General features: G+C 39.2%; 1 protein-coding gene across 3 annotated transcripts in view; it reads left to right on the top strand.

Annotated features, from left to right (window-relative positions):
- The window catches only part of ACACA (acetyl-CoA carboxylase alpha), a 253,708-nt gene that overhangs the window by 181,746 nt on the left and 44,935 nt on the right, over positions 1 to 27,027 (top strand). For all 3 annotated transcript variants that reach the window (XM_020991778.2, XM_078156110.1, XM_020991777.2), the window contains 4 exons: positions 8,159 to 8,428; positions 9,064 to 9,161; positions 10,505 to 10,625; positions 12,830 to 12,940. In XM_020991778.2, coding sequence (XP_020847437.1) covers positions 8,159 to 8,428; positions 9,064 to 9,161; positions 10,505 to 10,625; positions 12,830 to 12,940 — 600 coding nt within the window. The remainder of the gene's footprint in view (positions 1 to 8,158; positions 8,429 to 9,063; positions 9,162 to 10,504; positions 10,626 to 12,829; positions 12,941 to 27,027) is intronic.

Raw genomic sequence — 27,027 nt, 5'->3', positions numbered from 1 at the left:
TGGAAGGATGGGTGTTTCCCTTTACAGTATATATAGGGAAGGAAATTTAAAAAGAAGGAAAGTATCCAAAAAAGCTAACCAAGATATCAAAAAAATTTGCCTGACATTATATGAAATGTTCAACATACATCACCCCCTGCCAAAATCTGCAAATAAGCAGGGTGGTGTTTTTTTTTTCTTTTTCAGTAATTTTTGTTGTCTTCTTTTTTCTTCTATCTCCAAAAATATCCCTAGTATTGCACCACCTCTTCCCTTTCAGAGAACAATCCAGTATAATAAATAATAATTTAAAGAAAAAGAACAAAAACCTCAGTAAAACTGATAAATATATCCAAAAAAAGTCTGCAAATATGTGCATTGTACCACACCTGTGGACTTTTACCCCTGCAAAGGAGGGGGTTGGGAATATCTTATTTTAGCTCTTCTTTAGGGCCGTGCTTATTCTTTAAATTTTTGCAGCACTCACTTTTTTTGTGGATTTTTTTCCCATTTATATTGTTGTAGTTATTGTATATATTGTTTACTTGGCTCTGCTTACTTCACTCTGTTTCAATTGATGTAGATCTTTTCATTCCCTAGTTGGTGGACATTTACTATCACAAAAAATGCTGCTATAAATATTTTGGTGTGTAAGGGAGTTTTCTTATCAGTAGCCTTCTTGTGGTATAAACCTAGTAATGGAATCTGTATCAAGGGATATTGACATTTTAGTCATTTTATTTCCATAATTCCAGATTACTGTCCAGAATAGTTGCACTGATTCACAACTCTACCAACAGTGAACTAGTGTGCCTGTCTTTTTACAACCCCTTCAACATTATCTATTCTCAAATTTTGTTACTGCCAATTTTCAGAGTGTGAGGGAAGTCTTCAGGTTGTTTTAATTTGCATTTCTCTTATTATTAGTGATTTAGAGCATTCTTTTTTAAAATTTATTTTAATTTATCAACAATCACTTCCATGTGCTTTTGAGTTTAAAATTTTTCTCCCCCTTCTTCCCCACCATCCTTCCCAAGACGGTGCACAATCTGATATGGGCTATATATATATACATTCCTATTAAACATTTTTTCACATTAGTGATGTCCTAAGTAAGAATTAGAACCAATAGGAGGAACCACCAGAAAGAGGAAACAAACTCAACAGAAGAGGAAAAAAAAATAGCAAATAGTATGCTTTGATCTGCATTCAAATTCTGTAGTTCTTTCTCTGGATGTGGATAGCATTTTCCATCATGAGGCCTTTGGAGATATCTTAGATCCTTGTATTGCTGGGAAGGGTTAAGTTTATCAATATTAGTCATTGCACAACATGGCTGTTATTGCATACAACGTTCTCTTGGTTCTGCTCACTTCACTCAGCATCAGACCATAAAAATCTTTTTAGGTTTTTCTGAAGTTCATCATTTCTTATAGCACAAGAGTATTCCATTACTTTCATATACCACAACTTGCTCAACCATTCCCCATTGATGGGCATCCTCTCAATTTCCAATTCTTTGCCACCACAAAAAGAGCTGCTATGAATGTTTTTATGTGTGTGGATCCTTTTCCCATTTGTATGATCTCTTTGGGATACAGCCCTAGAAGTGCTATTGCTGGGTCAAAGGGTATGCACATTTTTATAGCCCGTTGGGTATAGTTCCAAATTGCTCTCCAAAATGGTTGGATTAGAGCATTCTTTCATATGGTTCTTAATAGTTGGCAGTTCTTTTGAAAACTTCCTATCTTTTGCTCATTTGGCTGTTGAGGTGTGGCTTTTTTTTTTTAATATCTATAGCCGTGTTTATATCTATGTCTGTATCCATAGAGTTTATATGTTGTTTTTATGTTTAGAATACCAGACCCTCTCAGAGGAATTTGATGTGAAGATTTTCCCATTTAACTACTTTGATTATCCTAGGTGCATTAATTTTGTCTGTGCAGAAGCTTTTCAGTTTCGTGTAATCAAAGACTTCTTTTTTATCTTTTGTAATTGATTGCTTCCTTGGCTAAGAATACATCTTATACCCATAGCTTTGAAACATATGTGATTTGCTGGTCTTCTAATTTTCTATGGTATGATCTTTAGTATTAAAGCCACATCTATTTAGAATGTGTTGTGGAATATGGCATAATGTGTTATTTTAAACTTACTGTCTGACAGACTGCTTTCTAGTTTTCTGAGCAGTTCTCTTCAAATGGGGAGTCCTTTCCTAATTTCTTTTCTTCTGGTTTATTAAACACAAGGTTTTTGAGTTCCCACAGACTCTGATTCTCTCATAGCTAGCCTATTCTATTGATCTTCCTCTCTTTTTAAAGCAATAACAAATGATTTTGATGGCTTCTGCCTTATAATATAGTTTGAAGTCTGAAAGTTCTATTTTTTTCTTTCATCTCTACCTCTTTTCATTATTTCCCTTGATATTTTATTTTTCCAAATGAATTTTGTTATTATTTTATCAACTCTAATGTATTCTTTTTAATAATTTGTTTGGTATAGTGTTAATACTGTAAATTGACTTTGGTAGTATTTCTTTTTTATTGTGTTGACACAGCCTAGCTTTGGGCACTGAATATTCTTTATGTCTTTAAGGAGTACTTTCTAATAGAATGTATACAAATATTTTGTGTGCTTTGGTAGCTTGATCCCCAAATATTTTATGTGTTTTGTAGTTGTTTAAAGTGAGATTTCCCATTCTGTTATTGCCTCTTGGGTTTTGATATTGTTGTATAGAAATACATGTGAGTTTTGAGAATTTGTTTTGTAGCTGCATCTTTGCCAATTCTGATTCCTTAAGATGTTCTATGATCTATGTCATCAGTAATTTAGGATAGTTTTATCTATTCTTTTCTAATCTTTACACCTTTAATTTACTTCTTTTGCCAAATTGCTATTGCTAACAATTTTAGAAATTCAGATAATAGAGGGAAGAGTAGGAATACTTGCTTTCCTCCTGTATTTATTACGAAAGCTTCTAGTATTTCTCCATTGCACATGATGCTTGTTTTTTGTTTTAGATACTTTTATGATATTAAAAATGATCCCTCTGTGTCTATACTTTGTAGAGTTATTAGCATAAATGAGTATTGTATTTTGTCAAAGTCTTTTTCTATGCATCAATTGAAGTGTCTTCTCCTGTTTCTTCTTTGGGGCCAAACTTAATTGTCATCATTTTGCAGCATTCAATGTGAGTTATTTTGTTGTTGTTTCCATTTGTGTTGTATAAATTGTTGTCTTGGCTCTCCTCACTTTACTTTGCATCAATTCATGTAAGTTCCATTGTTTCTATGTAATTATACTCATCACTCCTTATAGTGTAGTGATATTGTATTACATTATCTATCAAAAGTCATTCAGCCATTCTCCAGTTGAACACATTCCACCTTTAGATAACTCTGATTGTTAGAGGAAGTTTTTTCTTACATTAAGCCTAAATTTGCCCCTTTGATACTTGTGAACGTTGTTCCTCAGAGCAGATCATGGCAATTCTATTGCCTTTTCCATGGGACAACCCTTTAGATACTTGAATATGGGTAAAATATCCCCCAAAGTCTTTTTTCTCAAGGCTAAATATTCCCAGCTCCTTCAGCCCGTGTTTTAAGTGGCATGACTTTGAGCTCCTTGACCATTCTGGTTGCTCCTCTTTGTATACCTTCTACTTTATGAGTGGTGCCCAGCACTGACCACAATATTCTGGGCATAGATTGATCAAGGCTAAATGCAGAAGGACCATTAACCCAAGCTGATATTAGCTTTTCTTAGGGAAACTGGGGGATTATGTTGAGTTTGAGATGCCTGTGGGACATCAGTAGGAGATGTCCAACAGACTGTTGTAAGTCTAGAGCCTGGGAGAAGGATTATGGCGGGACATATAGGTGTGGGAGCTATCTGCATAGAGATGACAATTGAATCCATACAAACTAATGATTCTGGTTAGCTCCAGAGAGAGAGGGTACAGTGAATCATGCTTCTGACACTTTCAGGCTAGATGATTTTGAGGAAGGTACTTAACCTCTCTGATCCTCAGTTTCCTCATCTGTAAAATGGAAACAATAGCACGGCTTTATAGGGTTGTTGTGAGGATCGAATTAAATAATGTGGAACATGCTTAATAACCTCGTAGTTCTCTATAGATGCTTGTTATCATCATCATCAAAAAGAAAATAGACTAGGAGAACCTTGGGCAAATACCCATCTTTTAGGTACAAGACATTGATGATAATCTGGCAAAGGATACTGAGAAGAAACAGGTTGAAGGAGAACCAAGAGAAGTTAGTATCACAGAAACAGAGGAAGGATTTGGACAACAGTGTGATATACTGCAGAGAAATTGATTAGGATGAGTACTGAGAATAGCCATCAGCGTTAGACATTAAGAAATTCTAGGTACCTTTGCATAGAGCAGTTTTAATTGAAGGGTGAGGTCGAGAGCAAGATTACAAAGGAATGATAAGTGAGTGGTAGCTACTGAGTACTGACTCTTTTCCTGAGTTTGTTTGTGAAAGAGAAGAGAAGTATGGGATGGCAGTTCTAATTGGGGATGACAGAGTTAAATGATTTTTAGAAGAGTAGTGGAGACCTGGTCACAATTTTTGGTATCAGAGAAAAATCCAGTAGAGAAGGAAAGATTGAAGATTGGGGGTAAGGATAGTGATTGAAGTAGCAGGTTGCCAGCAGATGTGGCATGAGAGAGAATCAAGGTCACTTAAAGAAACTGGACTTGGTGAGGAGACGAGTAAAGGGGAAACAATGAAGAGCAGTTTTGAGATGTAGAATAGGGGAGAAGAGAGAGATTATAATAGATGTTTTCTGTTTCTTAGTTCATCAAGAGATGAAATCCTCTGTTAGATTGAGCAGTAATGGAAAGATATTTAAAATTTGAAGAGTGAAGGAGTTTGGAACACCTGCTGTGAAAAGTAGGCTAGAGTTAATTGGAAAAGAGTAAAAGGACTGCTGGGCATCTAGGTGGCGCAGTGGAGAGAGTGCCAAGAATACTCCTCTGCCATGAGTTCAGATGCGGCTTCAGACACTAGCTCTGTGACCCTGGTCAAGTCACTTAACTCTCTTTGCCTCAGTTTCCTTATCTGTTGAGCTGGAGAAGGAACTGTTCCAGTTTCTTTCCAAGAAAACCCCAAATAGGGTCATGAAGAATTGGACATGACTAAAATGACTGAACAACAACAAAATGACTGTTGAACATTAGTAAGGGCCCAGTTTATATTAAGATTGAATAGAAAAGAGGGAAAGGTGGAGATATGTTCAGTCCTGTAGGAATCCAGATCCCTCACAAATATGCCATGAAAGCACTAAAAGTTTGCCAGAAGAAACAATGCTATAGAAAACCAAAGAGGAATGACTGTAATGGCTACTCCATCTACTTCAGATGAGTGCTAGAAACTTAAGGAGGCTCAGTGGAGACAAGTCAGACTAGATAGGAAATGGGGCCAGACCAGAACTAGGCAGCCTGAACTTGAATCGCAAGAGGAGATGGGGCCTTACCAGTGCCAAGGCAACCCATGCCTAAGCCCCAGCAGGAGAAAGGGCCAGAATAGCAGAGCACCTGGCATCTTGCAGAAGGCCTGCTACCAGAGCAACCAATAACATATGGTTAGGGCCTTTCAAGGTTATAGCAAGGGACTAAGACAGCTCTGTGTTCAGATCCGTGCAAGGAAAAGGAACCAAAATGACCAAGAAACTCAGAGATTCCTACAGAAGGGGAAGGTCTGGTATTAACTACAACATCCAGCCCGATCAGGGCCTGCCCACATCATCTAAGAGTATAAGAGGGAGCAGAATCTGACCCAGGCACAAAGTCTCTATCTAGAAACTGAGGCTAGAAGTATGGATAAAAGTGAAAAAATGCTGAATCAGTGAAGAAATACTGTGGATTGAAGAGAAGCTCTAAAGGTAATCCCAGGAAAAGAATAAATCCACAATAAGTCCAAGTAGATCCTCAGGGAAAAGAATTATTTGACTCTATGGACTAAAGAGGAACATTTAAGGAAATGTGTCAAAAGCTACACAGTGCAATGGTAGGTGAAATGATGAGGGAAAAATGGGAAGAAAAATCAGTAATTAAGAATCACAGTGACAAACTTTTCACATGAATTCGAGTCAGTCACGGAAAATTGGAATGGGCCAAACAGAAAACAGTGATTCTCTGAGAAAAGTAATAAAATAAAAGGATTGAGAAAAAAATAAGCATACGCAATTGAAAATAACTGACCTGAAAAATAGATCAAGGAGAAATAATCTTAAGACTTGCCAGATTATCTGAACATCATGACTAAACAAAAAAGCCTGGATCTCATAATTCAAGAAATGATAATGGGGAAAAATAATGAATTTTGGACACGATGAGTTTGAGATATCTTTTGCTTATCAAATTCCAGTTGTCTAATGGGCAGTTCATGAACCAGTAGAATTGGCACTTAGAGGAGTCTTAGGCTGAGGTCATCAGGTGAGAGTTTGGAGAGGGGAACTGAGAAGAACAAGCATTTATACTATATGGGGCCTGCTGTGTGCCAGGTAGACTGTGGTCAGTGCTTTTAAAAGATTATCTCATTTACTTTTCTTGACAACCTTGGAGGTAAGTGCTATTATTATCATCCCCATTTGACAGTTGGGGAAACTGAGGCGGTCAGTGCTGAAGTGACTTGCCCAGGGTCACAAAGCCAGTAAGTATCTGAGACCAGATTTGAATTCGGGTCTTCCTGACTTCACTTCCAACATTCTGTGCCATCTAGCACCTAGATGTCAACATAATACTCAAGAGTTAGGTTTTGCTTCTGCTTCTGGCTTCAATGAAATGGGGGTTGGCTGTAGAAGGACTCTTTCTTTTAATCCCTAGAATGCAGGCCAATATACTACATAACCAAGAATTCAGAGAACATTTGTTACTAAATGGTGGGGATACAGATATAATGGACCAATCACTTCTCCTTTGTTTAAACAATAAGTCCCGTAAATTCTTTTCACTGATAAGTCAGGATTTTTCTCTGCCTCTTCAGATCTTTTTTTTAAACACTCATAACTTTCTTTTAAAAAAACTTTCCAGTTCCAAATTCTCTCCCTCCTTCTGTCCCCTCCCTCAACCATGGAGAAGGCAAGAAATGCAATACCCATTTTATATATGAAGTTCTGATCTTTTTTTCTTTGTTTTTAAGAGTCCTTCCTTTTTTTTTCTTTGTAACAAAAAACCCCCCAGAATTCTTTGTGATAAGATGGAAGGTGTTGAGTTGTTATTTTTTGAGCTCCTTTGCTTTTGGGAAGGAAGAAAATGAAGTCTAGGAAGGAGACTAGACAGTATTTTGATCATAGTTAATGGTTATTTGTTTATCTGAAAAGACAGACATCATGTGTTTTCCAGATCATGGCAACGTGTTACCTACTTTCCTTACTTCCTGGAAGTGAGATCCTTTGTTATTCTTACTAGTGACAACCCATTGAGGACTTTGGATCAAACTGCTTGTGAGCACTTTGACAACCATATTCAGCTTTGTGTCCCTTCTCTTACTAACCCATTGTCATGTTTTTACCAGCTACTTTCTTCTCCTCTGATCTAGACATGTCAAACATTTGGTGGCTGATTAAAATGTAATTGGGAAATATTGAACAAAATAAATAAAAATCCAATAGAACCTAGTTAATGTTAATATGTGGTTTTCTAAGTCAGCATGCACCTGCAGGGGGTGGTCTCTTTTCTATTTGACTTTGACATCCCTGCTATAGTTTGTCACTTCTTCTGTCTTCTTTCTTGTGCTTCTAGACTGTTTCCATCTCCTGCAGCTGGAGTCCTTGTGCTCTTTCTTTTCCTCAGTTCCTTCACTTTCTTCTCAGCTCCTTGGGTTCTTCTGTTTGAGTCTTTTGTTTCCTCCTCCTTGAATCGTTATCCTTTGGCTTAAGTCCATCTCCTCCTTCAGCTTTTTGTTTATTCCTCCCAGATTGCATTTCTTCAAATTCAGTCTTGGGCTCGCTCCTTTCTTCCTTCCTTCCTTCCCTCAGTCCCTCCCAATTCCAGAGCCATTCAAATCATCATTTTCTTTTTCATTTCTTGTCTTTGCTTTCTACTTCTGCATGCCCTTCTCCCATTGAATTGTCAGCATGTCAGAGTTGAGACACAAAAGGCCTTTATCTGTTTATTCTTTTTTTGTGTATTTTTTTAATGCATTTGCAGATTGGCATGGTAGCCTGGAAAATGACTCTGAAGAGTCCTGAGTACCCAGAAGGACGAGATATCATTGTTATTGGAAATGACATCACCTATCGAATTGGGTCCTTTGGACCTCAAGAAGATATGCTATTTCTGAGGGCTTCTGAGCTTGCCAGGGCAGAGGGTATCCCTCGCATTTATGTGGCAGCTAACAGTGGAGCGAGAATTGGATTGGCAGAGGAAATACGCCACATGTTCCATGTGGCGTGGGTGGATCCTGATGATCCTTACAAGGTAAGAAGACTAAAATTAAGCACAACATAGTAGCAGATAATTTATGTATAGAATAAGACAGGTCATATATTATGATTTGGAAATTTGAAATTTTAGCAGTTAGAAACCACAAGTTGAGAAACGGGCCTGTGGTTAAAGCAAAGGTTAGGAATTTGCAATTAATTACCAGCAGTGTATTGCACTGATTTCTTTGAATCTGAGGATTTTCTGCATGGTTCTTCAGTTATCTGTTTTCTCTCTACATGGTTGCATTCTCCTGACACTATTTAGATTTGAGAAATTAAGGTGTGATAATTTAAGAGTCTCTGTAGTGACATCTCTAAAAAGAACTGTCGTTGAAGGCCAGGGAGTAATGCATCCTTTGACCCTGATGGAAATGAAATGAATGGACTATGTTTGGAGTTCAGGCTGAAAGCTGTCTTTGTTTCATAGGTAGATGGTGAGTGACTAGAGAAAATAGTCACTTAGATCTTTCAAAGCACAACTGGCCATGCTAATATAATATTATACCTCTCAAGATGCGATGTGGCAGTTTATAGATGGCTTTGGAACAGGCTGCATAATATATGTTTTGCTGCATCTACCAGCTCTATGATATCAGGAAATAACGAGTTAAAACCATTTGTACTTCACAGGGATACAAGTATTTATATTTGACTCCTCAAGATTTTAAGAGGGTCAGTGCCCTGAACTCTGTTCACTGTGAGCATGTGGAGGATGAAGGGGAATCCAGGTAGGTGCACAGAGAGTGGGGGATGAGCCTTTGGAAATTTCTGTTTATCTGATGAATATAGTAGTGAATAATGTTAAGGATTGTTGCTCACTACAGTCATTGCAACAATTGTTATAAAGCCCTGGATCAGGAACGTGTCAGGTCATAAATCAGTAAATACGAAATGTTGACTTCTTTGAACATGTCATAGTAAGGCTAAAATGCAACATACCAGAATAATATCACCAAAGAAATGATATGTGGGAGGAGTCCTGAGTTGGAAGCATTTTCCCTACCAGTAATGCTCAATAATGCTCAATGAACACATGAGTGTTTCTGGATGTGTTGTATATCTTGTTTTCACAAGATATACAACATGAACACATCTTTTCCAGAATTAGGACTGCTCAGTATACAGAAAGTACCCTCTGGTTTCATTCCTTGGGTGAAAAAACTTCAGTGGAAGTGAATCTCATGCCTGAAGGGAGACCCTAAATACCAGCGGACGACAAATTGAGGAGGGATTGGAAGAGGATAAAAGCAGAGAATGAAGGAGAGTCTGAGAAGTAGATACAAAGCCCCAGGACTGATGTCCAGGATACCGAAAAAAAAAGAATTAATAGAGAAGATAGAAATAAGAAAGGAAACAAAGAAATATGAAAGGGAAGCAATAAGAGCCTCTATGGTATATTTATTTATTGTTTCAATTTGCAAAAGCATACCCAGTGCCAAGCCCTCTGGGCACAAGTAGAACAACAAGTAATATATGCTCACCTCTGCTTTTCAACTTTGTATTTTTCCTTCCTATTATTAGCTCAATTCCCCATCTCCTATTTCCCATTGTCAGCTAGTGCTCCCAATCCCCTGTCAAGAAGACTAATGACTGTCCCACTGGAGCTATAGGATGCTTTCTGTAGTACTTGGGCAACATCTCACCTCCACATTCACTTCATCTGCTCCTTCAAAAAGCCATGGCCAGAAAGTGGACACTATGATCCTTCTCCCCTTTAGTTTTTGACTTAGAAAAGGAGATGTTATAGAGTCTTGTTATACTGCCTCTTACTACTTCACTATATTAGTGTTCATCATTAGAAGACCTACTTAAAATCTCCATTGTTTAATGATGACTGCATATCATACCAAGGACTACATTGTCCCTGTTCTAAAGAAATTTGCCTTCTAACAAGGAAACATAAGAGCACACTATGAAACAAGGCAAAAGGAAAAAGGGGTATGCATGAGGCAAAAAAATGAAAAGGAAATTGGATGCTAAATTAAAAAATGGACAGTTTTTTTGGCAAACTTTTAATAATGATTGTTTTATTTCTTTGCTATTCCTAATTTGGCTTGGTTGTATCTAATAGGTATAAGATAACAGATATTATTGGAAAGGAAGAAGGACTTGGGGCTGAGAACCTCAGGGGTTCTGGGATGATTGCTGGAGAATCCTCATTGGCATATGATGAGATCATCACCATCAGCCTGGTAAATATCTTAGTAGTCAGGATGTGTATTTTTTTTTAAGTGTCATTAAATTTCTCTCACTGCTGTTATAACCTGGGTTGGACAGTGATTTGGAGAGGCTATTTTAAGCTTCTTAGGGGATATCTATCCCAGAAAGTTCACTTTGTGTCTGAATTAAATCATTTTAAAATCCATTTTAGTGTGAATTCAAGTTTTAGGCCTGTATATTTTAGCTATTGTGCACAGAATTCTCATAGCTATTAGTTATTTGTATGTCTACAGCTTACTTTCAGTTAGTCATGGTAATACAAAGCAAGGGTAATTGGAAAAGTTGAAATCCCCAAGTAAACCAAGTACCTCCATTAATTTCAACCTTCACATTCTTGACTGGGCCATTTTACTAGAGCTAGACAAGTAGCAGAATGGAGTAGTTGGAGTTTCACCTCTTCTCATTCCTCTAATTTAGTGAAGGTGATGGGCAAAAAGTGGAAAACATGAGGAAAAAGCAAGGAGTCTTAGCAATCCACATGTTTGATTAAATTTGTTTTGAATAATCTGAAATTACCTGTTTCATTTTCTAGAATTATAGAAACTCAGAGTTGGAAGGGATCCTAGAGGCCATCCAATCTCATTCTTAGTAAGCAGAGAATTCTCCTCTCAGTGCTCTACCCAAGCAGTGATCTGACTTCCATTTAAAGACCTCCTCTAGAATAGAGTAGTTCGTTTCATTTTTGAATAGCTCTAATTGTTAGCAAGTTTTTATTTTTATCAAGTCAAAATCAATCTTTCTGCAACTTCCAGCCATTGCTCTTGTTTTGGATTTGGGAACAAATCAAATCATTGTTCCACAAGATAGTCCTTCATACACTTAGATTGATGTCATACCTCCCTCTCTTGCTTCAGTTTTCCATGCTACACACCTCCAGTTTCTTCTGCCAGTCCTGGCATGGTTTCATGTCCTTTTGCTGTATTTTGTTGGATCGACTCCAATTTACCAATCTCCTTCTGAAAAATGTGACAGCAGAATTGAACATAGTATTACAGATATTAGCTGACCAAGGCAGAATATAGAAGTGTAATAACTTCTATCATTCTGAACATTATGTTTCTACTAATACAAGATCACATTAACTTTTTCAGCTACCATGACCCGCTCTGCAGTACAACAAAACCCACAGTTCTTTATCATGTGAACTGATTTTTTTTGTTTGTTTTTTGTTTTTTAAGCAATGTTTCACCTATAATATGTAGGTGATTTTTTGGAACCTAAGTATAGTACTTTACATTTATCTCTATTAAATTTCATTTAATTGGAGTTGGTCCGTTTTTTTAGTCAGTAAAAGTCTTTTGGGATTCCAGTTCTGTCATTTGACATGTTTACTACCCACACAAACTTTGTGTCATCTACAAATTGGATCTTCATAGAAGTTTTTGTTTGAAATGTTGAACAGAGCAGGACTCAGGACAGCACCCTATGATCCTAGGCCGACATTGTTCCATCATCCATCACTTCTCTTTAGGTTCTGGTCATTCAGCCAATTTTCAGTCCACCTAACTTCTCTCGTTTAGGATATATTTCTGATTTTTTCTTCAAAGATATCCTGTGATATTGGCAAATGCCCCCTTCTTGTCCTGTTTTAAAGACAACTGACAGTGACTTTGCAGTAATGTCTTCAAGTTCTTTCAGGTCTCTGAGATGGTAGTTGTCTAAGCCAGTGACCTGAACTTATCAAAAGCAACTGGGTGTTCTCTTGCCGTGTCTTCACTTACCTTGGTTTCAGTGCCTTGTTAATCATTTTTATTCTGTATCTTTTAGTCTGATGATCATTTTCCTTAGGTTAGAGCTCCTTAATATTTGAGAAGAGAAGAGTAAAATAAGACTTGAGGAGCATTGTCTTACTTTGCAGTGTCCATTCTTATTATCCTGTCTCTCCATTTCTGATCTTTCTTTGGCCCTCAGGATGACCAAAAAAAGCCCTTTTTTGTTGTTTTGAGTTTGTTGAAAGTCATCGCTTGTTTATGGTTTTAGTGTTCTTGACATTATATTCCCTTTTTACTTGGACTGAGAAATCAGCCCTTGTTTAATATTATAAGTAGAACAGATACAAAGAAATGCCCCATCACTGGTAATGTCTGTTTGCTATCTATATGTCAGCATGCCCACAAATCTCACTTGTGGATACCAGATGTTTAATGTATGTGTTGTGGTTTTTTTTCCTCCTAAGGTAACTTGCCGGGCCATTGGAATTGGAGCTTATCTAGTCCGATTGGGGCAGAGGACCATCCAGGTTGAGAACTCATATTTGATTCTGACCGGAGCTGCAGCCCTCAACAAAGTAAGTTCATTAGGGTTGTGAGGGAGTTTTTAATGAAACTTTTTGATATTGGATATATTCTGTGTGTGTGTGTGTGTGTGTGTGTGTGTGTGTGTCCCCGTGTCCTCGTAATTCAAATCCTTTCCCTTTTCTTTCTTATGGGTTCTTCTGTCTTTCTGGAGAAGCCAGAAGTTGATTGCATCATTGGAGTGGAAGAGGGACTTCTGTCCCCCAATTCTCTGATCGATATGTGGTTTTATTAATGGTAATTGATATGTACTCATGGGTGTTTTGAGGTCCTAGGACAGAGGAGACTGTGTTTATTGTCCTAAAAATACAGGGATATTTTAAAAGTTTTTAAAGTTTTATGCTGCTGAACCAAATGACTGATTTCTGCATATCCTACTCTTGTCCCTCTTCCCCCCCAAAAAAATTATTGTTTTCCTTCATTCTTTTCTTTCCCTGCTGTGTCTATTCCTTGAGCTTCATTCTTTTCATTGCCTTCTTGGCTCCACTGATTTAGTTTTTTATTTAGATTCAGTTTTTATTTAGCCAGATAAGTTTGCTTTGCTCTTTACCTTTAGATCTTTTGTTCTTTCAAAAGAGTAGCAACATCAGTGTCTGTCTTTGCACATTTGGGGCTGAAGGCTGTTCTACTAGCCAACATGGCATGGGCTGACCTTTGTGTGTTTTAGGTAGGAAGATGAAGATTCAGTCCTTTAAAAAAAATGTCCTGTGCGTAGCATGTGTTTACAAAAGTACAGACTTATAGGAAGGCTGTCATGCTGGGTGAAGAGGCTGCTGTGGAGATTGATTCTCTTTCAGCTTTTTAGCCTGGTGGTACCTTTTAGCCTCCAGGTACATATGCAGTTTTTCACATCGAAAGGTGTAGCTAATGAACTCAAGGTTCTTGTAAGGAAGTGGTATGAAATGATAACTGAATGTATGCAAAGCAATAGTGGTTCTAGCCTTCTCCATCTAATTTTGTAAGTAGACCGCAGATACAACATGTGCTCCCACTTTGAGCGTGATAAACTTCTGCAGGCTTTCTCCCAGCACAAGTTCAGAAATTTTTGGTCTCATGCCAGGTACCCTGCAGGGGATTGAGCCTTCTAGAGAAGAATATGAAGTAGTTTATATTTGGAGATTCTCTACCATGATTTGAGTTTCAAGTGAAAGAAATAGAGAAGGACCTGATCCATTGATCCCTTTGGGGAAAAAGTACACATTTGGTCCCATTGTTTTTCACAATAGAATCTGGAAGGTGAGATTTAGGGGAAGCAGCCATGTGCTGTATACTAGCCACTTTACACAGGGCCGTGCTAAGAAAAGACAGATGCAACTTGCATAACAGGGAACAGAAATTGTACACTGCCACTACTGAATGAGATTGCTGGAGGGGGAAAAACAACTGAGAGCCTTAAATTTTTTTAAGTTGCTATTTTGGTTACTTCCTTATGATGAGAAAATGATGAATGTCATAGAGAATTGTGGATACCCTTTTCCACAGAGATAGTGTTCAAAGTGAATCCTTGTATGTTTGCTGCCCTTTGCATACATGGGCAGAAAGCTAATTTCCAAAATATATCCTTTTTTCATTGGATTTTATTTTTCCCCTAGATAATGTGCTGTGTGTGAAGAATCTTATAGAAATCAAAGGTATTTATTTGTCTGGAAACTTGATAGTTGCATTTCATTCCTGCTATAAAGCATTTTGTACTATTTCTTAAAATCTATTGGCTGAACTGTTACCAATCAGGTTCATTATATTCACCTCCTCTCTAGCCCATAGTGTTAAAGGAAAAGTCTAGTTGCAGGGGAAAAAGACACTCGGGCTGCAGCTGGCCCTTCCCCAAAGATTGCTCACATCTCCTTCTGAAGAACATGAGCATTGCTTGCTGAAGACTGGAAGGGTCAGTTCTGGAGCTTTTCTCCTCCTGTTCTGAAGGTTTCACCCTCTACATCCAGTGTGTCTCAGCCAGATTCGTGAAGACTATCCTTACATACAATCCTTTTTCCCACCTAGTGTGAAGAGAAAACTGTTTCACAACTACATTTTCACATTTGTTCCCTCTTCCCCAATATCTTCTACTCTTTTTGTGGTATGCTGTCTATATGTGTCTCTGTCCTTTTCTGTTTTTCTCTGTGTGTGTGTGTGTGTGTGTGTGTGTGTGTGTGTGTTTAGTGTATTCAGGGATGCTTGTGGCTTCTGCTGTGTGTTTATGTGCATACCTGTCTCTGTGTTTGTACTCCTCTCCTCTCTGTTTCTTTCTGTCTCCGCACCTCAGCTTTTGATGTCAAGGTGTCTCAGGTCCCTCAGTGTCTGTGTATCTTTCTTTGTGTGTCTGTGTTTCTCCGTGTCTCTGACTCACGATGGAGCCTCCTTTATTTTAAGTCTCATTACTTCTGCTTGTGACAGGGGTGTACATGTGTATGTAGAACAGAGATATGAGGGGTATGTGCAGGCTTTTTGACCATATGTGCTTGACACTCCCCCCCCCTTTTAAGTTGTCCTCTTTTACATTAAATATTGGGGTGAGGGCTTGGAAGAGGGGGTACACAGAGGTGGTTTTTTAAAAAAATCTTGTGCACCCATGCACATGACGATCCTGTTGACCCCCTTGAAAATGGAAATAATGATAATTTGCGTCTCCTGACTGCATCAAAGTATCAGCACATCAGAAGCCAGGAGGCATGAAATGCAAATGATAAAGTGAAAGCAGATGGATTGTGCATGATCGCCTGATGCCCAATGAATTTTAAAAGGTGCTGGTTTGCAGGGGGGTGGGGGGTAGGGGGGGACTGAAATAAACACGTTATCCCTGCAATTTTTTTTGTTCCTGACGCTCACTCCTGACAATATTTTTTCACACTTGAGTGAGCACCCACTCCATCTCTCTCTCTCTCTCTCTCTCTCTCTCTCTCTCTCTCTCTCTCTCTCTCTCTCTCTCTCTCTCTCTCTCTCTCTCTCTCTCCCCTCTCCTCTCCCAATCTCCCCCTCCCCGCCCCCCACCGTACACGTCTCAGGTCATGTCGCTGCAGCTCCGGTGGAAATAATAAGATATAAACCACGAGGTTGTTATTTGCATAGAAATAGCATGGAGCCCCAGGCAGCATGGGAGAAGGACACAGAGATCATTTGTCTAAAATTTTAATGAAAACTTTTGCTGAGGCAGAGCTTTTTTTTTTTAACTTTTTCCCCACCCCCACCCCTCTTTTTCCCTGTCACTTGCTTAACATGGTGCAATTTGAAGTGAAAGAGTTGACACACTGCATATTATACTGGTGGAATGCAGTAACATGTAAATTTCAGTTTGTTCCCTTTTTAATAGAAGTGGAGCTGGAGAGACTTGCATTCCCAATTTAATGCATTACATACATGCTTCAAGCCTTTATAGCTACACTCCATCTCAGTGCACACCTGGCGTTCCTAGTCCTTAGCTGACCTGTTTTTAATTAGTTTGGATCTTTGTGCTTTTGCTTCTAAAGACATTTTACTTTGAAAAAGATTTATTTTTGTAGCACAACAGTAACTTGCATAAAAAATGTAAATGTTCAATTTATTTCCTATTTTTACTTTGAGTAATTTAGTCCTTTTTTCACAAGGTATTACTCTTTGCTGTTGCATCTTTTGTTCTAAGAACTGAAAGTGCTTTCTGAGTGAATATTTTTATTCCCTTTGGTTTCTGGTCCCTATATTTGTATTTTCTTTTTTGCCTGTGCCCTTTTATTTTCTGCTGCCTGAAATGGCTTGTGAAATCTGCCAGATATTTCTAAGCAGGAATATTGAAGGTAGCAGATTTAGTACTTGCTTCAATGGCAAGAGACTCTTGAGTATCTAGATGGCCTTGTGTTTGACTAAACTCTTGATAGACTATTGTTGTTTGTTCAGTTGTTTTCAGTCATGTCCAACGCTTTGTGACCCCTTCTTGAGGGTTTTCTTGGCAAAGATACTGGAGTGATTTACCGTTTCCTTCTCCAACTCATTTGACAGATGAGGGGAAACTGTGGTAAACAGGATTAAGTGACTTGCCCAGGGTCACACAGCTAGTAAATGTCTGATGGAAGCCAGATTTGAACTCAGGAAGATGAGTTTTTATGACTCCAGGCCTGGTGCTCTATCCACTGCTCCACCTAGTGGCCTGGTTGACTATTGACAGGCATGTAAGATCATGTTTCCTGTTTTCTAGTGCTGCCATTTTATAGATGAAAAAAAAGATTGAGGCCCAGAGGGAAAGTAACCTGATTGCTTTAAATGAAAATAATTAGAATTAGAAACAGAACATGTGTCCCATAAATTTCTGCTTTGTGAAAACTTACTCACACTAAACTTTGGTGAAGCCTGATGTGGTCTGAAAACTTCCATTGGAAAGTGGTCTGAATATCTTCCTTTGTTGCCTCAAATCATCCTAGGAATGACGTTACAGGTAAGCAGACTTTTTTCTGTCATCCAGGAAAGTAGATCAAAGATGCCTAATCCTTAGGAATAGCAGGCTATTTGGGTGGTAGGTATAGAACCAGGAGAGCTGAAAAATAACTTTGCTTTAGTGAGTCATGCTGCCCCCCAGCAAGACCTTTACTTCTGTACTACAGATACTGGCATGATAGAAATTTAAAAAAGGAAAAAAAGTCTGGGTCTCCCATTTTCTTTTAGTGAGTACACTCACAGGCCTGATCTCACTGCTGACTGGCCCAGAAACTTTTAACCTGTTCCTCTTTTCTAACCTGGGCTAATTTACTTCCTCAGGTAGCCTGGTGGAGTATCACCATATTGGTGCCAGACTTAATGCAGGCACCTCATCAGCTTTAGCCTCACTGTCCCAGAACTCCCAAACCCAAGTGATCGACTGTTGTCACCTCACCAGCCGCAGAGTAGCGTATTAGACCTTTAAGGAGCCTAAATGGCTCACAAGTCAAGAGGAATTGGTAAAGACAGCTACAGGGGCTTTCCAAGCCAAAGGGCTTTGATTTTTACCCTTTTCTTGCTCTGTTTTTACTCAGCATAAAATGGTTAGTATTACCAGAGTAGCAGTAGGACTAGAGCATGGTAGCATCTCTTAGGAAGAGCCTGTCTGCAGAGGAAGAAGGTGGAATTCACAGTTTATGACTTTGTTTGCCCTCTAGGTATTAACTTTCAATGGAAGTGAGGTACGTAGCAGTGGATTTGGAAACATGAAGTGCTGCCTGTGGACACCGATGGGTCATAGGTTCTTTTCTTAGAGATCCAGAATAGCTCTCAGGTTGTTGTGATCTGTAGCTTCTTTGTGATAGGCACCTCAGAGTTCCCATTTGTCTTTCAAAAAGAATTTATTTTCTCAGCCACTTTAGAAAATGCCAGTTTTTCCTTCCGTTGAATTAATTAGAACCAAAAGGATCAGATGTTGAGTGTGAATGGGCTGTGGGCCCAGCAGTGTGTCCAGTACTTTAAATCTTGCTTCTAATGTTTCAAACAAGCAAGCTACTTCCTTCTTTGATCCTCAGTTTCCTCATCCGTATTTTATGTACACCTTTCTGTATCCCTGTAATTTTGACATTTAACAGTATGTGGAGTACTGGAGTTTCCATTGTTGGTGGAATGCTTGCTAAAGTTTATAGCTACATTGCACCATGACCATACCTGCCTGTGACCTTATGGCACATGGACCTGTGTGTGAGAAATACATTGGTCGTTGACAGATGCCGGTACTGTGAAAAGAAAGAAGTGGCTGTAGGCAGTTCTATCTTTATTCAGGTAGAAGAGAGTCCTATTGCACAATCCTAATGCTTGCATGCCTTTCAAGGTGGTCTTCTGCAGACTAGGTAACAATATAGAGTACATAAACAATTCCCCAAATCGAGGATATTGTTACATAACATTTTGGCTATCAAGTTTTGTGAAGGTTGTTTTTGACCCCTGAGGTCACTTCTGATTGGGATATAGTACTCTCCTTCAAGAATCAAGCAATAAGCTTGTATATTCTATGATCACTGTTTCTCTGAAGGTTTAAAAAAAAACGGCAAAACTCCTGTACAGCCTCAGAAATAAATTTTAAATTGAAATTCTTATTTGGTGCACCACAGAAAGGTTTTCGCTTCCCCTATAAGCACTATCTCAAGATAATCAACATACTTGACAAAACCATTAACATGAGAGGTACCATGTTGTGTCATGGTAGGGTAGTATATGTGTCAGTCATCTGCTTATAAAAAGGTCCCCAAGGACTTGTTGATACAATAGCCCATAATCACTCTAAGGATCAGTCCAGCAATTTGCATTTTTAAAAGTCCCTAACAACCTATTCTGACAATAGACAGTCCCAGCACTCCCATGCCTCCAGATGGGATCTCTCTCTTCTAAAAGGGCATTTTCGCCGCCTCTTTGAATGTTGCTTGCTCTGACTGTAATAGTGAGGTCTTGGAAAGAATTGCCTACTTAACTTCTATCTCTAAAAAACAAACAAACAAAAATTCTGTCTCTGCCAATTAGATGTGGATAGATCCACTCTTTAGTTTTTTGTTTACTTTTTCTGTTCATTTTGTTTGGTGGGACTTCCGTGTATGTCTGTAGTGAGTGACCAGATTTCTCTCTACTTTGTGAAATATTCCATGGAATCTCAGGATTCCACAGAACACAGTTTTTTAAAAAGCCATGTTTGAAAAATACAGCTTGGAATTTTATGTACCAGCAGGTTCACCTGCCAGAGGTTTCTTACCCTGGCCTTATCACAGACACTCTAGCTTGGATTCTTTAGGTAAGGTAGACCTGCCATTCAGAGTAAAATCAGGGCCACTGACTTTGCTGTCTTGGTTGCAGCACTCTAAGACATTGTGTTGAACATTACTGAGGAGCATCCAAAACAGATGCTTATCTATAGATTCTGAATAACATGAGAGCTGGAGTCCTTTAAATGTTGTCGTAGATGTAAAACATAACAGTTTACTTAATGTGTGTGGTACCTTAATTAGACAGGAATTTTCAAGATTTTTTGGTCATGTTTCAAGTTTTTTTTTTATTGTAGTACATTAGTCGAGTGGTATTTTTTTTTAACTTTATACTTGCCAGATAGTAATGGAGCATAATTTATACCACTTTGTAACCAATGATCCATGTTAAAGGTGGTTTGAAAAATGGTTATTATTGTGCATATTATTTGCATCATACAGAGAGAGAATTTTGAACCCTTACACTAGATCCTAGTGTGGAGGGGGTGTTGAGTTCTTGCAGGCTTTGCCAACAGAGTATAAGTTCTGGAAGGTCACACTGGAAAGATTTAGAAAGTAGGCTCAGTGATGAACTGTGTTATCTGTTGTCCAAGAATCAAGTATCTACTAAGTGACTTTTTTTTTTTGGCCATATAGCCTACCTGCCTATAGCACGGGTAGGGTTATGACCTGAATGGTTAGAGAGAACATCTACCCCACTGAAGTCATGGATCCTCCAAGTATTACATATGAAAATAGTCAATTCATTGTGAGGTTCATAATAAAATTTCTCTTTCCTTTTGTTTTATATCCTGTTTGGGTTGGTAAATTCACTTTTCTGCCATAGTCTGTTTATGATCATAGATTTTCTGTCTTTACAAAAACTTAATATTAAAAAAAACTTCAAAAATTTCTCTCTGCTTTGTGAAATACCCCATGGAATCTCAGAATTCCACAGAACAGTTTTTTGGGTTTTTTTTTTAAAGCCACTTTCTAAAAATATGTACTAGCAGGTTCACTTGCCAGAGGCTCCTTATTCTGGTTTTCACCCCTACTTTACTTTATAGTGACCTCTGTGGCACGGAGGAAACTTGCCCTGGTCTTTCTGAGGAAACTAGAAACTAGACTGCTTAGAAACTTGACTCTTGGCGAGGTTTTCTTATAAAAGTGGGCTTTCATAGAAAACAGGTCCCCATGTTTTTGATGATAGTTATTTCAAGAAGCAGTCAAGGGATGGGTGAAATATGCCCCTTCTTGAGAAGGCCTACCACACAATGGTTATTCCTTCAGCTTCCATGACTGCCTCCTACAAAGTGTTAAGAAGAGGAGATGGCCATAGGTGGCCAGTTTGGCCTCCTGTAGTGTGTGTTTCTCTTCCTGCTGTCTCTCATAAAGTCTGATCTCTTCACTCAGGTGCTCTTGAGAGTTGATTAGTATTCTAGTATTCTCCCTCAGCTGGAGTAGCTTTAGCTTCACCTGCTTTCCAGTCAGTCAACAAGCATTATGGAGAGCCCATAGGATCCAGTTCTGTTATGCACCATGTGCTGAATGGCCTTTTCCCTTTGCTTTTCTTCACATGTTCATTGCTTTGGATTCCCAGTTCAATATCTACTTAGTGCTTTTTCCCCCAGCCTAAGGCCCAGGTTAATTAGCTTCCTACCCCTACCCCCTAGGAAAAAAATTCCCAGATTCCTCCAGCAGTGTCTGCTCTTGGATTTGCAGTCAGTAGCCATCTCCAATAACCATCAGGCTGTCAGCTTTGTAGCTCCCCTCCACCTCCCACCTCCCCCATCACTCACCAGAGGAAAAAGAGAGCCAGAGCAGGAGCTTGAAATATATCATGCAATAGTGTATCATGAATTTGTTGTGAATCACAGTGGTGAAGCAGGTTTATTTATTTCTGAGACTTTAAATCAATACAAAGTAGGTCTCTTAGTTCTGAAGCTGGGATGGAGTGTGAAAAAATGAGCCCATTGTACTCTTAAAACTTTGGGGAAAGGAGATGACAGCTATATAATTCCATTTACCAGGCACTAGGGGCTTTAATGTGAAGGTGACAGGGAGCTCTTTGTGCATTTAGAGCACCATATCTTCTAAATAAAAGATCTGTAGACTTGATAGTGGAGCATAGCTCTGAGTTTAATAATCTCCAAGCATTAGACCGAGCCAATATGTTCCCAAGTCAGAGAGGTCCCCCCCGAACACTCATAAATTAAAAGTGCAAGAACTGCACACTTTGGTAGATTAGAAATGCAAGGACTCCAATCTGTTTCGAGGAGGAAGACAAACCTGAGCAGAGACTGTGTGTTCAGGCTGCTGTGTGAATATGATAAAGACTGAAAAGGCTACTCTGCTGAGAAACCCAACTCCTGGCTGTTCATCATTCTTGGGAGCATCTCCTGTGCAGGGCTCCAAATCTGGCCATGTCCCCACTCGCTCAGATGGGCCATTATCACACGGTCTAATCAGCTAATGTACACAGTCAGAAGTGTTGAATTGTGAAGGCAGAAGCTTTAAGAGCTGCTGAGACTGAACTACAGATGGCAGGGCCCAGCCAGGCTTCCTCTTCCTTGTCCATTCTCTTACTTTAATGCTGTCTATGGCACCATCAGAACTGAAGCCTTTTACAGTTGGGTGTGCATGAACGAAATGTCGATACCAGGGCTGTTAGTGTTGGAAAGACATTCCCAATTTAGCTAACAACATAGTTATCACATAAGAGAAGCCAAGACCAGTGAAACTCTGAAGTCTGCCTGTTGAATGTTCTGATTTTCTGTCTGTAAAGCATCTTGCTTCCAGCAAAATAGGTATGTACTCTTAGCACAATAGCCCTTCACAGGTGTGACTTTATATTGTGTGGGATCATTCATTTAAATCCAGCCCAAGTAAAATTATAAAATAGTAAAACTATGGCCTTGACTCTTTGGGTCAGACTAGCACCACTGGGATTAGCATCAGATATCAGAAAATGGAGCAGGTGCCCCAGATAGCTCTGACACAAGAGGCTGCTCTAGTTCCCTCACTATGTTACAGATACATATCTGGGCACTCTAAGTACGACCCAGAGCAAATGAAGTCTGGGAATTAAGAGTCAGCTTTTTTTCATGGAGTACAGAGAAATATTCATTCAACAGGTATTTTTATTGGACACCTACTGTGTGCAAAATTCTACTAAGTGCTGTGAGAGAGCAAAAGATACTCCCACCTTCAAAGAGCTTATAATCTCATAAAAGAAACAACAATAAAAATGGCACAGTGGTTGTATTAGTACAGTGAAATAGAGAGTTCTCGTTTCAATGAGAAAATAGTTCCAGTGCTTGCAGAAGTCAACATCACTCTTCCTGCAGAAGCTGCCTGTTAACTATTGTAAATATTCATGTGCCCCTGCCCACCTTCCACTGAGCAGGAGCAGCCATCATACTGTCTGGTTATTAGGACTCTTTCCAAGTTGGATACCCAGATCAGTTCAGGAGAACCTATATAATGTGACTCCAAGGCTGGGAATAATTTTTCCCTCTGAATTTCCTGACATGGCTATAGTTTGTTGTGAGTGCTGTGATGTCTTCAGCTAAATGAACAGTTTAAACCCATCCCTATGATAAGTGATTTCTTCTGGCAGCCTTTATTTTTTCCAAAAGTAAAATCCTTTCTTGTGCATTTGGCAGGAGGCAGCCATAAACTAACATGCTGCTTTCCCTTGTTCTTTACTTTAAAAACGAGTCCCTGCTCTCCACCCATTCCCCGTTCATGTTCACCGTCCTCCTGTCACCTAAACCCCTTCTTCACTTTTTTCTCTGAACCTGGGCTTTCAGTGAACAGAGGTTGGGGGATAGGGTTGGGGATGGAAAGTTTCCAAGGGCTTCTGGTCAGTGACCTCGTTGCTTTTCTGTTAAATGCTTTCTCTCTGCCTACCACTGGTGGTGCAGCCTCTCTGCCAAATTGCCCCTTCATCATGTGTGATTGGATCAGAAAATTGCTGCTCACTGGGAAATTTCTGACCCTAGTATGAATGGCCATGAGTCCAGCTGTGGCTCTCAAGTCATATGCTATCCCCACTTACCTCCAGCTGTATGTTATTGAGCTCTTCCTCTCACTCCCAAAGACCTCTATAACTTCACCCTACCAGGTGCTAGATCATAGGCTCTCCAGTTGGGAGGTTTGTGACTTTGTCACAGTGTGTTAAGATGTTGCATCTAGCATAGATTTCCCTCAGTGAACACACCTCAGGCTTTGGTGATATTGCTGGCAAAGTTCCCTGTTTTGGAGCTGCCCTAAATACTAAAGTTCCATCAGCTCTGGTCTTGTCTCCCCAGAGATTTAGTTCAGTTTCACCCTTGGACATATTCCTGGAGAAACATTTACACAGTATTATGTGCTGTACCACTTAAAATTGTTAATTGGAGATTGAATTACTTGTCAGCTTTTAAAAATGTAGTCCTCTCAGGTCAGGGAGGAGGATGTTAGCAGCAGTGAGTGGATGAGCCACTATATTTTTTTTTCTCTTTGTGTCCTCCCTCCTCTCTTTTCCTAGCCATATTGTACTATTTTTTTCCTTCCTTGTTTACCTCTTTTTCTTCTTTTATCTCTTTCTCTTTCTGTCTGCTGTTCCTTTGTCTTAGCTTTCCTTTTCCATTTTCTTTTTGTTTCAGTTTCTCAGGAAGCTGGCAGATTCTACTAACTTTAACCTGTGAATCATGGGTGGGATGCCCTGATAGCAGTTGTCTAGAATGTTTATAAAAATGTTCCTCATGATAATGAAAGAACCTTGATAAGGAGGGTACAGGATAGAGGCCTTAGAATTATAATAAGTAGTTTGTGGGCCCCTTCTACCCCAAATTTACATCAGAGATATCAGGGCTGAAAAAAGTTTTCCGCCTCCATGCACATACATAAAAGCAAGCAATTTCAGTATTTCATTTTTTTCTTCCATGCATGTTAATTGTATCACCCTGCTTACTGATACTGTGGGTATTTACAGACTTGTTTATGAAGATGCTTATGCACAAGACTATATTCTTATTTCTTTCCACCCACCAATCCTGTGGATGTTTTGCTTTTGTATAAAGAGAAAGATGATTAAAAAATAAACTGGGCTAAGTTGCATCTGTGCACCTTTGTAAATATATCCCTGGCACTATGGTACGTGTTCTGACAGATACACTGACAAGTAAATACTGTGCTCATTCAGTATCACGGTGGTTTCATTTGCACAGAACCTCACAGCACTCTGCCACTTCAGTCAGATGTCTGGATCGCTGGGGAAAGGAAGAACGTGTTTATCTTGATCTCCAAAAAGGGATTTAAAGGAGAGAGCAGGCGGTATATTAGGCTGTTTTCATTGCCTGTCAGCTGTGGTAAACCCGAGCTGTCTGCAGTGTCTCTAGATAAGTAGCAACAACAGCAGCTGCCTTTGCATGTATGTACGTCTGCATTAGTTTCTAAGAGGCTTCTTACAGTTGTGGAATCTTGGAATGTTCCTTAGGGTCTTTGAGGGAGCCACTTAACACTTATTTTGTGATTCTACTAACAGCTAGTATTCTCTCTGTGCCCTTATTTCACAGGCCTGCTAACAACAATGGTTGAAATGGCCATTCCAATTTAAATCTTATATTGAGGATGGAAGAGGAAGGGCATCTAAAACTTTTCTTAAGATCTATCCCCTCTTCATATGTCCTAGGTTCAGGGGCTGATTCACAGTGGAATCCATGGTGGCACTTGTCTCATGGTGATGAGTACCCAAATGAGGTACTAGTTTCCTTTTGGCTAGTGAGTTCAGGTGGTGCTCCCTTTGCTCTCAGTCACCTTTGAGTCTCATAACAGTGATGATAAACTCCTACGTTATAGAAGGCTTTATTATAAAGTTGTGCATTCCAACAGCCTTGTGAAATAGGTTATACAAATATTATCCCCATTTTATAGATGAGGAAACTGAAGTGAAAAGGTCATGGCTTGCTCATGTATGCAGATCTAGGTAAATGCCAAAACTGGGGTTTTCTGATAATGAGTCTGGTATTCTCTTCATAACTATACACTGCGTACTTTCCATGTATCCAGCACTGCTCATGAATGTGAGCAGGTTGCCATTGATAATTCCGCATGAAGCAGAAAGAAATTTTTATTCTCATAGAAAATAAAGTATTCCAGGTTACTTAATGAACATCAGGATAGTTGTATAAATAGTTAAGTTAGAAATTAGTGAAATTTATCCTCTTAATGAGGTGCTGTGTGTGGAAAAGGGTTTTTTGTGCTGAATCCCTTCATTGTAAGTTGACTAGACTTGATCAGGGAGTAGCTATGTTTTGGATTTTCTCACCTTCAAATGCTGACCAGAGCTCATAGAATTAAACTGATGCAATGATTGTGGAGTTAGGCAGAAGGGATTGTGGCCCAGACTGATTCCTACCACCTTTGTTTGAGCCTTTGTCATGAGGTATTCTAAAATCACTAAAACTGCTTGAGTCAGCAATGACCCCTATAAATCATGAGCTCCCTCATTCTGGTGGGCTACACTTAGATCACATAGTAGTCTAAGATGGACTGCTCTCTGTGCCAGCATTAATAGGGACAACTGCTGGCATATGAAGGTGGCTCTTGGTTTATGCTTTTAAATTCTGGATCCTCAAGATAACATTTTAGAGGGGGCGCCCATTCTACCTGCCAGTATCTGTCTGGTGCAGAGAGAGCTCCTTGCCTTCTTTTCCTTCTTCCCATTCCCCGACTGCAAGGATCATTTGAACACTGTATGTCAGGGTGTCTATGACTTATCTTGACAAATGCTTTTACTGTCTTTTCATTAATTGATCTCATTAACACTAGAATCAAGAGAATTTCCCATTTTGCCTGATATTGTGCACTATCTTCTCCTGAGCCTTTTGCTGAAGCATCAGAACATGAGTCTTAACCGCTGATAGAACATATGCTTAGATGCTAGGTTCTCCCTTCTTCAAAACTGGTCACAGGTGTTTGGAGTATGTGGAGAGTTGCAGAATATTTGCAGATCACCCATGTGCAAAAAGCTCAAGGGAAGACTTCCATAGAAGGTGTTCTTGGTTAAGTGGACCCTAGTCTAATTATGTCTAAGTATTCCTGATGCCCATCATTGGTCTTCTATTTTGAGGTCGGATGAGATTCTAAGCTATCGTGCATTAGCATGAGTTTTGCTGACAGTAAACATCTCTGAGAATTCTAAGAAGTGACCACAACTGTAGTCTTCCCAGAAGAGGGAATGGAGATACCAGATCTGTAGTTTCTCCCTTTTATTCTTTTTCCCCTTTTATGTTTTATTTTAATAATTAAAAATATTGCTGATCACATTTAATGACTTCCAAGAGAGGCATTTTGTCCCAGAAGGACTAGTTGTGGGCCATCAGGTTTATTACATTCATAAAATCAGAGCCAGATCAGAACATAGCTTCTCTGCTAGGGTT

The sequence above is a fragment of the Phascolarctos cinereus genome, unplaced genomic scaffold (assembly GCF_003287225.1).
Source record: "Phascolarctos cinereus isolate Bilbo 61053 unplaced genomic scaffold, phaCin_HiC Scaffold_5;HRSCAF=322, whole genome shotgun sequence".
Classification (NCBI taxonomy): Eukaryota; Metazoa; Chordata; class Mammalia; order Diprotodontia; family Phascolarctidae; genus Phascolarctos; species Phascolarctos cinereus.
The sequence above is the reverse complement of the archived record's forward strand: the minus strand, read 5'-3'. Positions and strand labels throughout refer to the sequence as shown.